Source organism: Sander vitreus, chromosome 4, assembly GCF_031162955.1.
Source record: "Sander vitreus isolate 19-12246 chromosome 4, sanVit1, whole genome shotgun sequence".
NCBI lineage: Eukaryota > Metazoa > Chordata > Actinopteri > Perciformes > Percidae > Sander > Sander vitreus.
In genome coordinates this window covers 31,241,240-31,254,476 of record NC_135858.1, presented here as the reverse complement: position 1 = coordinate 31,254,476, position 13,237 = coordinate 31,241,240, and the positions used below count along the sequence as shown (strand labels likewise).

Sequence of the window (13,237 nt, the reverse complement as noted above, 5' to 3'; positions counted from 1 at the left end):
TTAATTAAACTTTAGTAGTTATTTTACTGTTAACAAAAAATGACATGATAATTCATGTTTACTAATTATTAGTAATGCTATAATGTGTTATTTGAACTGTTTTGTTGCACATATATTTTATGTTATAATTTGTTAATGATAACCAAATGATCCGTAAACCTTTAAGAAATTGTTTGTAAACTGTCAAAAAACATCATTTGGATGGTTATTATAAAGTTGCAACTGATGATTATAACCACCTTGTTAATAGTTAATAAATACTCTGTAAAGCATCTATACCCATTTTTAGATATATATTTTATATATATATTTTCAGTGCACAAATAATTACAAATGTATCTCTTTTATACATCAACAAAGATTTCATGGAGCCAAATTAATGTTACTTGATGCTTTATAAACTGCTTATTAATCATTAATTAATTATAAGCATTAGTTGTAACTTTATAATAGTACAAATAATACAAATAACGTTTATAGATGGTTTATAAAACAATCATTAACCATTTACTAAGTTACTTATCATCGTCTAAATGTATGAACAGATTATTTTATATTATACTAAACTGATAAAATAACACATTTAAAACATAAGTAAGCATTACAAAGCATCATTTCATTGTTAAAAGTAAAATAACTATTAAGTTTAATTAACTGTCAATTTACCATGTATTAATGATGATGGTTAGTGTTACTAAGAGTAGTCATTGACGTCCCTCTTCTACCTCATTTAACCCTAGATAATGACTTCCTATATTTCCCACAATTATTTGACAACTGCCAGAGGAAAGGTGCAACGTTTTAGAGAAGAGTTATAGCAGTGCTCCAGAGTAGGGCTGATAATTGTTTTCAAATTGAAATCGCGATTTGAAAGAATGCCATTTGCTAACCATGAAGAGCGATCCGATGAAGAATCCAATGAGAATATTTAGTTGAATGTTTGGTGTAACATTTAACATTTAAATGCTGTAATAAAACTGAGGCATATCAGAAATTTGGGTTTGCAGAAAAGTACTAATATTTTTTATTGGAATTGTTTCATTATTATTATAACTTTGGCTTTTGTGATAACTGTTCTGTGTTTGACTGTTCAATGTTCCATGCTTATTAAAAGAAAAACACTTATTGCTGGCGGTTCATATCCATGTTCTCATCCTTAAGAATATAGAGCAGTTTTGATGGTGTTTCATGTTATAATGCTTTATAACATGTTTTATCTGTTAAATGTGCTGTAGGTCTGATTGTGAAGATCCAGGACTTAGCCAAAAAATTTGAACATCAACTTCTCAGTCCCTCCCCCCTTTCAGGTAAAGCCCAAAACGGTCTCCTAAGCCCCTCCCCCCACAAGGGAGAATGAATGTGTGTGCGTGAGCAGTGATTGACACGCAGTTAGACACCCCCCCACCCGGGCCCTCATTGGTGCATCTAAACAGGGAGCGGTGGATTTTTGTAGATCGCACTACAGGCTGCAGGTGGAGCCAGAGGAGCCAGATTTTTTTTTAAATGACCTGCTTCATGTAGTTCTACTGAAACATAGGGTCAGTTTCAGCAAATATGACAGAAAGTTAGTTTTATAAGGCTTACCTACTGCACCTTTTTTTTAATTTAAGATTATTTTTTGGGGCTTTTCCCTTTATTTTATATTGACAGTGGATAGACTGGAAAGGTGGGAGAGAGATGGGGGATGACACACAGCAAAGGGCCGCAGGTCGGACTTCAACCCGGGCCGCTGCAGAGGACTCAGCCTACACGGGGCGCACGCTCTTACTGGGTGAGCTAGAGGTCGCCCCTACCTACTGCATCTTTAATATTGAACATTAGATATACTTTAAAAAAATAAATAAATCGCAAAATGAATCGTAATCTCAATGTCTGGCAGAAAAATCCCAATTAGATTTTTTTTCCCTAAATCGTTCAGCCCTACTCCAGAGTTAGGGAGGAGGACTTTTAGTAAAGTGACATCATTTTCTGAGAGTAGAAGGTGTGAATGGTGTGGAAGGATGCTAGCGTGGGGGCTTTCAGCCCTGGCAGGTGCTGAGGTCCTGGGCTTTGTTTCGAAGTTTTCCCAAAATGTCTTTAAGCTTAGCATCGAGTCCTTCAAGCTGTTTGGACTTCAGTAAGATCTCGTCCTGCAGCCCCTTGAGGGAATCTGCTTTACCTGAAAATAAAATGAAAGTACAGGGAGTTACCTCGGATCTCATACACTCTAATAAACCCTCACAGGACCAGTGTTTTTATTTTATTTTTGCAGTTCTGGGGGTTTTAAAGACCTGTGTCCACTTATGAACATTCTACAATATATGTTACACATATTAAGTCATTTTGAAATTTTTTTTTTTGAATTTTGTCTTTTAACCAAGAAAAAGGATCCCTGCCAGATTTTTATTTCTGGCATGTTTATTGCCATGTTTATTATATGTTTATTTTCGGCAATGTAGAAAACAAAATCATTAAGACCTTAATGTAGGGTAACTTTGGGACAAACTGCCTTGAAATCAAAAAAATGAATGACATTCAAGTCAGAATCAGAGGGGGGAAACAAGACTAAGGTCCTCTCAGGTTCACCCCGAGGAACTGCTTTTCAGGGCAAAGGTGAAAGGGCAGAAAATCATCCTTCCTCAGAGAAAAAAAAAGGACTTCATGAAATGTTCTGACAGTTCTGAGAGTGACTGGCGTTACTAAAGCACATACGTGGTGGTGGTGTGGGTTAAGGTATTACCTTCCAGAGCCTTCATCATGTTGTCAGTGGTGTTGGCCAGTGCTCCGGCATCCTGCTGCAGCTTCACCAGTCGATCCCCCAGCGGCCCCGCCCCTTCACTGGCTGCAGCCTTCTCTTTAAGAAGCTCCAGCTGCTTCTCCAGAGACAACAAGTCCTACACACACACACACACACACACACACACACACACACACGCACACACATCCCAGTATTACCAACAGTAGACTATCGGGCTATACCACTTCTTCTGTTTCTGCTCTTTAAAAAAAGAAAAAGAACAGAACTTAACTTTTAAGCTATTTTACTGAAAATGTGCTTTTAAAGACCAAGCGGGGACGTGCATCCTCGAGCGATGTCTACATATCAAAGAGGGGAAGTCCATAAACTGCAAGGGAACTGTTTGTACCCATTCTTTCAATGAATGAGAAATACTTTTGTTTGTTTTTCAACTATCCTAAATGCAGATTGAAATGCATTGTAAAAAGGCCAATACTTTATTTTCTCAGCATTAAAAACATAACTCGCCATTAAAACTAATTTCATCTTTATAGTACATTAATATTAAATACAAGTGAGTCAACGTTGCAGTTTAAGACATTGATGAATACCAATAGCTATAATATAAGCCTTAAATCCTGATTCTAAACTGGCCCATGGTAAAAGGAAATGTTCATATTTCAATATAAAGCAGCTACAGCATACCTTATTGGCAGCAGCTGCTTCATCCCCAGCTTTGTCTGCGTTGTCCTGTGCATCCTGGGCCTTCTGGTCTCCGTTCTGCAGCAGTTCTTTGAGCTCGTCCAGTTGGGGCTTCATTGGCTTTATGAGTGCCGATGCATCATCCAGAGCCTTCTCCGCTGGGATCAGCTGCTCTTTGGCCTGCATGAAGAAAACCACTACAGCTCAGTAAAGCTTGGCAAGCAGCTTTTATTGGAATACATGGGCCACCATGTCACCCATGGTTTGCTTCGTACCAGGGACGTAGCACAAAATTCTGGGCTCTGTAGAAAGGCATTCTCTATGGGCCCCTCTCCGTATCCACATCTATTCATTCTAGCATCTATTTGGGCCCTGGGTACTCAATCCCATTTCCACCCCCCAGTCCGACACCCCTGCTCCATACCTTAGTCAGGCTGTTGCTCACGTTGTCTATGAGATCCATGCTGTTGTGCAGTTTGTCCTCCAGTTCAGAGAGGGAGCCCTCCACCGAGACGAAGCCTGCCAGCAACCCGTCCACGTCGGCCTTTACTCCCAGGGCAGTATCCCTGTGAATGTGCAACCAGAGAAACAATCTTTTACATAACTGTGACATCTATCATCACTAGAGAGATATAGCTGTGTTGAGAGGAAGGCTGAAGGAGCGCCCTACAGACCTCCAGAAAGACCACAGTATTTTTGGTTTTGGCCTCAAAATCTATTCCTGATAGCATCTTGATTAATCTTTACAGTTTATTCAATACAAAAAAACCTTTTATGATGTATCTATCATGTCCTTGTGAATTGATTTAATATCCATCCTGGGATTAATAAAAAACACTAGTTTGACTATCCAGGCCTTTTTAAATGCTAAGAATGTGCAGAGCTGATGATTAACAGTGGTCTGGTCCTGTGAGTGTGGAAGCCCACCTGGCGTCCTGTGCTTCCTCCAGCAGTTTCCTGGCTTTGTCCAGCTGCGGCTCGGCCTGATTCAACACGGCCGTGCTGTCTGGGAGATTGGCCGCCAAATTCTTCAGCTCCTCCAGCTTCCTCTTCAGAGCGGCCAGGCTGAGAGGCAGTTTGGCTTTCAGGATCCAGTCGCTCACCTCCTGGATGTGGGTCAGGTTGGAGGACGGGTCTGCGCAGACAGAAACATAATCCATTCAAAATGCCCTGCTACACCCTGCTATGCCCTGCTACAGTATGCCCTGCTACAGTATGCCCTGCTACACCCTGCTACGCTCTGCTATGCCCTGCTACAGTATGCCCTGCTACACCCTGCTACGCCCTGCTATGCCCTGCTACAGTATGCCCTGCTACACCCTGCTACACCCTGCTATGCCCTGCTACAGTATGCCCTGCTACAGTATGCCCTGCTACACCCTGCTACACCCTGCTATGCCCTGCTACAGTATGCCCTGCTACACCCTGCTACACCCTGCTACACCCTGCTATGCCCTGCTACAGTATGCCCTGCTACAGTACGCCCTGCTACACCCTGCTACACCCTGCTACAGTATTCCCTGCTACAGTATGCCCTGCTACACCCTGCTACACCCTGCTACAGTATTCCCTGCTACAGTATGCCCTGCTACACCCTGCTACACCCTGCTATGCCCTGCTACAGTGTGCCCTGCTACAGTATGCCCTGCTACGCCCTGCTGCTCCCTGCTATGCCCTGCTACAGTATGCCCCTGCTACAGTATGCCCTGCTACACCCTGCTACGCTCTGCTATGCCTCTGCTACAGTATGCCCTGCTACACCCTGCTACACCCTGCTACAGTATGCCCTGCTACAGTATGCCCTGCTACACCCTGCTACACCCTGCTATGCCCTGCTACAGTATGCCCTGCTACAGTACGCCCTGCTACACCCTGCTACACCCTGCTACAGTATTCCCTGCTACAGTATGCCCTGCTACACTATGCCCTGCTATGCTACAACTATTGCTTTTAGTCATGGTTCCATTATCTTTATTGTTTCTAATTGCTACTTTTCATCATATCAACTTCTGTGATTATTATGAATTATATTTCTCTATATCTGTATTAGTGTCTCTGTGTCCCAGCCGTCACCGGCAGATAGAGCCTGGGTATGTCTGAGGTTTCTGTCTAAAAGGAAGTTTTTTCTTGCCACTGTTGCACTAAACGCTTGTTCCTGGGGGAATTGTTGGAATTGTTGCGTCTTTGTAAATTATAGTGTGGTCTAGACCTATTCTATCTGTAAAGTGTCCTGAGATAACTCTTGTTATGATTTGATACTATAAATAAAATGTAATTATAATTTAAAGTGAACCTTCCCTCCATATATACTCTGGCTGTCTGAGGGGCAAGGGCGAAACAACAGCTGCATGCAGTGCAGCACCAATGTACAGAAGGTTTTCTAGCATGTAGGGCAGCACTGCATTGTGTTTTCTCCACTGGAATAGCACCGTAGAGGGCACTTCATCATGTTTTATCTATCCATTCCACCAGGGAGTCACTCATTCATCTGTCATCTGCATCAAAACAATCTTTACCTGACAGGAAATCTTTGAGGTCTCGCACAACGTCACGCGTCTCTCTCAAGTCGTCTTCTAGCTCGTCTCGGGCCTGCTTCATCCTATTGGACAGCTTCTCCGCAGACTGTCTCACCTGATTGGTTGTATCCTGTGTTTCCTGGAGCTGTAAGGAATAAAAGCTGAGTTAAATGATACTTTAGGGGTGCCTGGGTAGCTCACCTGGTAGAGCAGGGGCCTATGTATAGAAGTTTACTCCTTGATGCAGCGGCCGCAGGTTTGACTCCGCCCTGCGGCCCTTTGCTGCATGTAATTCCCCCTATCTTTCCCCTTTCAAGCTTCAGCTGTCTTGTATAAATAAAGGCCTGAAATGCCCAATAAATAAATGATGCTTTAGTCTCTGTAAACTGTTTTATAAGTCACAGTGGCGCTGCCGGTGGGGTCGACAGAAGTGAAAAGTAATCTGAGTGTGTGTGTACCTTCTCTACAGCCTCTGTTATCTTCCCGGTCAGCTTGTCTAGTCGCTCTTTCACATCCTTAGCATCAGCGTCTGCCCTCTTGCTCAGAGGCAGGGCGCCCACGCATTTCTCACCCTTTGCACAAGGTGGGGTTCCGTCCGGTGGACACAACTCTCCACCCTCACACTGGAGAGGGGTGCAGGGCTCTGAGCGAACACTGCCACATACCTGAAATAAAGTCACAGATAGATATATGGTGATTGAAAGAGGACATGTGGAAGCTATGGTCCCATTTAACACAATAGTTATTACATTATAGGTACATTTCTTATTTAGGGGGTGATACAAGTCTCAATTGCAGTATCTATCTTATTATATATTAACAACTTCTGGCCGGATCGCCTCAAAATGTGCAGTGACTGATCCCTAATGTTTTAGTGGCCCTTTGAGCTTTCCTTCAGTGCCAACATTTCCACTTGTACACAAGAAGTATCACATCTAACAGGCCCACACATTTTAGTGAGCATTTTTATGCTACCCAGATGAACCCTTTCCCTACAGAACAGATTATAATGAACATTTTGCTCATGGAAGGCATGCATCATTTTAGCATTTATGCCCCAATGGCCTTTCCTCTGGTGCCACATATTCTCAAGCAGACATCCGGGACCATTAGGGGGTCCTTAGAGATATTGCAGTGGGGCCCCAAGTTATTGTTTAATCATAAAAAAAAAAACATGATTCCAACATATTATTAGCAAAGATAAATTGGCCTATTTGCAATTTTGGTGTGGTTTTTAAATTTACACAACTTGATGACAGGCTTATCGGCCTGTAAGGTAGCCGCTAAGGTAGCCATCCACAGACATAGTTAATCTTAAACCTACATTGTGTAATTTTTTGAGTTTGTTCTTTCACAAATATGTGCTCATTCATGTGTAATTACTTCCACCAACTAATCAAAGTATTCTCGTAAGCGTAGAATCGGACATTCAGAATCATTCAGAATACATACGAGCGACTCGCTCGAAGCCATGTAGCGCCTCCATCTTTAAAATACATTAGCCAAAGAGGGACATACCTCCGCATTTCGCCCTCTTAACACCTATTGGCACTGTGACGAATGCAAGGGGGAGATTACTCGCCAGGGAAGAGTAAAAGAGAATTAAAACGACAACGCGACAGGCAAAGCAACAAGACCAAAGTTAATATTGGAGTGGCTAGAAGAGCTAATTTCGGGTTCGGCCACCGTAGGAGGGAGGGCTAGAAAGTAATATTCAGTTGGTTGTCATATACAATTCCACCGCTAGATGGGAGAAATTCTTACACAATGTAGCTTTAAGGATTCACTGTGCTACATGTATGTTTAACATTAAAACATGATGTATAAATATATGAATGTCAATAATTATGTAAATAGCTTAGTATTGTATGCACCATAAAAAGGTATATGTAAAGGCTTTAGGCAGCCCTATACATTACTGTAGGCCCAGTTTATTATGCAACTCAATTTCATACAAAATGTAGAAGGGGGTCCCTGGTCTGTCTCTTTTAGCTATGGGGTCCTTGGCCTAAAAAACCTTGAACACCCCTGTTGTAAAGAGAAGGGAAATTAAAGGTGGTGCAGATGTATACAAAGATGTAAATAGATAATTGGACCTGAATTAAATTAAATGAATTTGTGAAAGATGGCACAAATTGGAAGGTGAAGACTTGCTGATTCAAAATGAAAATGTTTCAGCCTCACACTGCTAGTTGTTCCTTTGTTTTGTCTTTACATCTGACAGATGTGTTAGATTTACACAGAATTGGAATAACATCATGATAACGATTTCTTTACTCTAAGTAGTACAAATCAGCGGACGTTTCCAAGTAAATAGTAGATCCAGGAGATGTTTGTTTCTGAAACAAATTTAAGAGCTGTAGTTTTCATCATGCCACACAACACGATAATCTGTCTCCCTGCTAGATGAAATGAGAATCCCAGCATCACGTTGATGGGATGAGGCCTGGGAGTTACCTGTTTGGCAACAGGAGTGAGGTCGGGTCGGGAGGCCATGCTCTGGTTCAGTTTGTCCAGGTCTCTGGTGTTGGCTGGCTGGACTTGGTTTTGAAGGTCCATAGTGTCTCCTCTGGCATTAGCTGACTCCTTCACCACGTCTCCGCTGGCAATTACTTTCTTAGCTGCATCTTTAGACTCATCGTAGGCGGTCTTGATGGCAAAAAATGCTCCTGAATGAGACAGAAACACTCAACTTGAGTACAGTATATTTTAATGATGTCACCATATCAGAATGTCTGTTTGAGAAACATGAGAGATGCTTCAGTCAGACATTGTGCTTAAACCAATGTTAAGTGTGTTTGCACCATATTTTACGGTGGCCTAGCCGGTTCAACACTAACACAAAAGCCACAACAAAATAGAAAAGCTACAACACAAACACAAAAGCCCAAAAGCTACAACATGAATGCAAAAACTTACAAAGATTTTTATTTTTTTATAGCCACAATGGAAGTGAGCGTCAACAATGTTAACAATGAAATAAAACCGACTATTAACATGTGGAGAAAAAGAGGTCTTAAAAAAATAAATAAAAAATAAACTTCTATTGTGGCTTACGTTTTTGAGTTGTGACTTTTGTTTGTGTTGATTTGTCTAGGCCACCAATATACTTTCAGTTTTATTAAAAAATTTAATTTTCAATTGGAGCCACTTGACGCTGATGTCACATAATTCATGCACCTAAATAACATCTGCAGTCAATGATGCCTTACTAAAAGTGTAGTGTGTAGTGGTGGTTGGTGTGTCTTTGTTTCTGACCTGCGTTGTTCTGATTGCTGGAGTTGTCCTTTGCATCTTTCTTGGCTTTGTACACCAGAGTGAGGCTGTCCAGCAGAGCCTGCAGTCTGTCCAGCTCCGGGTCCAGACCAGTAGTTGTTGTCAGGGGTGAAAGGTCACTGTTAACCCTGTCCACCCGGTTCCTGGGAGACAAAAACATCAGCTGTTCAAATAGGCATCAGTGAGAGAATCACCGTCCAAAAGTCCACAAAGAACTGACATCCATGAATTTCCACAACAATGATGGAACCAGTGGTGGAATGGAACTAAGTAGGCTACATTTACTCAAGTACTGTGCTTAAGTCCAAATGTTGAGGTACTTGTACTTTACTTGAGTTTGAGTCTTTTTCTTTTCATGCCACTTTCTACTTCTACTCCGCTACATTTCAGAGAGAAATATTGTACTTTTTACAGCTTTAGTTAATAATTACTTTACACATTGATATATTTGCACACTAAACACATGGAGTTTATAAATGTTAATGTTTTATTATAAATTAAACTAGCCAACAATATAACGGCCTACAAGTCCAACTGACATGATTAGACCATTAAGCACACTGTTTGGATCCTTTACACTTTCTAAAATGGGAGGATTTATCTGCACTGAGTACTTTTACTTTTATTTCTTTAAGTAGATTTTCCTGATGATACTTACATACTTTTACTTAAGTAACATTTTCAATGCAGGGCTTTTACTTGTCACAGAGTATTTCTACAGTGTGGTATTAGTACTTGTACTGAAGTAAAGGGTCTGAATACTTCTTCCACCACCTTTATAAAGAGCAGATTAGTGCTTTCATAGCAAATCCAAATTCTGGCTTTTTTTTCTCAGCAGTCCCTTACCTGAGCTTGTCCAGTTGGAGCAGAGCATTATCGACCTGTGTGGTAATACTGGGGGGGAGTGAGATGGAGTCCCGGATCAGGTTCAGGCTGTTCTCCAGGATGAGGATGCGAGGTCCAAAGTTTCCAGGATCACCAGCCCCTCCAGGACGGGAAGGGAATCTGGGGGAGAGTCTCTCCAGAGCTGCACTGAGGTTCTGTCTCTGGGCGTCCAGGGTGAAGAAGCACGACGGACATGTCTCGCAGCCAGGGAAGGAGTCACAGTGTCCTCGGCTACAGGAGTCACAGCGGGTTCCTCTGACGCCGGGCCGACACAAACAGGCTCCTGTCTGCTTGTCGCAACCGCCTGGAAGTGTTCCTTCAGCATCACAGCGACACGCTGTGGAGGAAGAGACAAGAAGATCAGAAGACAAGAAATACTCATTTCGGCTCTAATTCTAATTCTAATTAGCAGTGAGTATGAAGTGACAGAATTGAACAGAACTGAAATGTAGAATATGTATAAGTTCTTGTTTTGACAAATACAAATCCAAACTTTACACTTTGGGTGGGCAGTGTGGATTATTTTTGAAAAATGAATGGAAAAAGTGAGAAAAACACAAACTTCCTGAAACTACCCTCTGTGAGCTAACATAAGAGTGAATAGTAAATATGTGCAAAGGCCAGGAATCAAACTCTGGACATTTGCCAAGTAATAACAGTGCATCGCTGTGGCCAGGATAGCTCAGTTGTTAGAGCGGGCGCATATATGCACTGGTTCATGCCTTGATGCAGAAGGTCCAGGGTCCGAGTCAGACCTGGGACGATTTCCTACATGTCTCCCCCCTCTCTCTTCCCAGTTCCAACTTGGAATTGTTTCAAAAATGCCGATTCCAATGGAATCGTTTGGAAAGTTTGGTTTCATATCCGATCAGCGGTTCCAAATTTAACACGCGTAAGTTTTGGTTTCCGTAGCGGTAGTCATTGAGCACAGTAAGCGGAACTCTAGGGTGGCTTTACTTTATGTTGTAAAAGCCTGCTAAAACTGTAAATCACCATTGAATCAAAATAAAATGTTCCTCTTATCTGTAAAATAAGCATGTGACCCGTTTCAACTCTCCCTCAAAGAATCGGAATCAAGAATCGATAAGAGCCGGAATCGAAAGGAAGAATCGGAATTGGCATCAGAATTATTAAAATCGAAACGATGCCCAATCCTACGTATGACTATTACGACTTTTGTCTGCTATTTTTTTGGCATTTGTTGTCCATCCTATAGGTCACTTATAAAATACTATTGATATACCACTCTATACATACAAAATTGTATAATTGCATAACAACAAGGCTAGCACTAGACACTGACCACACCTAAATTGATGGACTTGGTTGCACTTTCAGATACATTTTTATGTTTATTTTATTTAATCACTATACAAAATGTCCAATTACCCAGGAAAAGAAGCCAACTTTAGAGTTAAATGAAGCCACCATGTGGAACTACAGTAGCAAACCTGAGTCATGTCTTCATGGAAGTATTAAGGATTAACCTGTGACTGCAATCTGGTACCAACAGTTATAATGAGGCTTCATTAGCCTGTGCTAAACATGGAATTTGTGTGTGAACCTGGGGTATTTACAAGCCCGGTTAACTTTCACTTACTAAAATGTGAGTCCTACATTAACCGAATGGAAAAATTAAACAACTTTCTACCATGACTGAGACGGCAAAGTAAACTACAACCTCCAATACATCTCACAAATCCATCAAGTGGCTTCTCAACAATAAATGGAGTAATGCGAGAGAGTTGACTCACATCGGCAGCCTATGAGAGGGTCTCCGTATGTGTTGTCTGGGCACTCGCTACATGTTGGGCCTCCAAAGCCTGGTCTGCACTGACACTGACCTGTCACCTGGAAATAAAGAAACAGTTGATTTCAGTGTTATTACTGGTGAGAACAAATCCAAACTAGATACAAACTCTGCTACAAATCCTTCTACTTATGCTCAGCTGATGATCCAGCAACATCTGCAACCTCTAGGGCTGCATCTCATGGCTCTTATTTTGATAATGGCTCTTCGATTCCTCAAGTTGTTCTGTGCTCCTCGGTGAAGGCCGTCTCAAAGGTCTTATTTCTGCCCCGAGGAGCGACCATCGAGGAGGGATCATGGAGGAGCTATAGGCGAGGAAACATGAGAGTAGCCTTCCCGGAAGTCGTGCAACTGAAGGAGTTGCTAACTCCGCCCGTACAGCTGACGTATTCATGTGATGCTTCAGAGGAAAGGACGTCTCATCCCTCTAAAACACATTTGCTCATTTCCTCTCTCCTCCCATGATTTCCTGCGTCTTTCCCGTGCCTCCTCGGTGAGATGGTAAGGACGCGAGGAAGGGAGGCAAGTGGAGGACTCGAGGAGGCAACTCAAGAGCTATGAGATGCAGCTTAGGACTAGCAGTAGTAGCACTACCAGTAGCAGCAGACGCAGTGGTAGTAACAGTCCTAATTCATTGTTATTATACATACATTAAGTTCTATCATTGTTATGTTGAACAAGGCTGTTAATCATCCATTCAACTGCAATTTTAATGAATTAATTGATACATGTTAATAAACAGATGCCAGGTTTATGTCTATAGAACGTAGCATTCTATGCTTGTGTGTGCACTGCATGTTGTGCAAATACTGTGCTCTTTTTTTACTGTACTATGTTATATGTATACTATGTTTTGCCACTGTGTAGTTTATAATGTTAATGCATGTCTGTGTTGCTGCCTGGGTGATATTCTTTGTTCCGCTGATCATTTTTAATAAGTGGCAGCTTATTTTAATTGATGTAGTCTAATAATGCTTGTTGCTCCCGCCTATTTATTGTTGGTCATTTTTGTTACATTTTTGGAGTTTTGTCTCTTTTCTGGTTGTATATTCATAATTAATGATCAGTTATGTGCACAGGCTGCTACGTGCCATCTACAGAAAAAGGACTATATTGGTGGTATGGCCATAAGGGCTCTGTGGTGTGATGTGTAAAGGTTGGCATGTTAATGCACTTTATTTTGTAGCAAAAGATTTTATTTAATAGGTCTGTCAAATAACATCATCACCAAATACATTTTTCTTTACCTTCCCTCCACCACCCCCCCTTCCCTTTTAAAATGTAATGCACTAATGTTTACTCACAGTACATTATTACAGACCTACTTTTTAC

The 13,237-nt window shown here is 41.6% G+C and overlaps 1 protein-coding gene across 1 annotated transcript in view; it reads right to left on the bottom strand.

The window, feature by feature from the left end:
* Positions 1 to 278: 278 nt before the first annotated feature.
* lamb3 (laminin subunit beta 3) overlaps positions 279 to 13,237 on the bottom strand; it is a 31,120-nt gene continuing 18,161 nt past the window's right edge. Inside the window, exons 13-23 of the mRNA XM_078249322.1 lie at positions 11,850 to 11,946; positions 10,057 to 10,432; positions 9,193 to 9,353; positions 8,392 to 8,603; positions 6,393 to 6,599; positions 5,935 to 6,079; positions 4,346 to 4,553; positions 3,843 to 3,984; positions 3,422 to 3,598; positions 2,720 to 2,873; positions 279 to 2,158 (exon numbers count right to left, since the gene is read on the bottom strand). Of these exons, the coding sequence (XP_078105448.1) occupies positions 2,019 to 2,158; positions 2,720 to 2,873; positions 3,422 to 3,598; positions 3,843 to 3,984; positions 4,346 to 4,553; positions 5,935 to 6,079; positions 6,393 to 6,599; positions 8,392 to 8,603; positions 9,193 to 9,353; positions 10,057 to 10,432; positions 11,850 to 11,946 (2,019 nt within the window). The 3' untranslated portion in view covers positions 279 to 2,018. The remainder of the gene's footprint in view (positions 2,159 to 2,719; positions 2,874 to 3,421; positions 3,599 to 3,842; positions 3,985 to 4,345; positions 4,554 to 5,934; positions 6,080 to 6,392; positions 6,600 to 8,391; positions 8,604 to 9,192; positions 9,354 to 10,056; positions 10,433 to 11,849; positions 11,947 to 13,237) is intronic.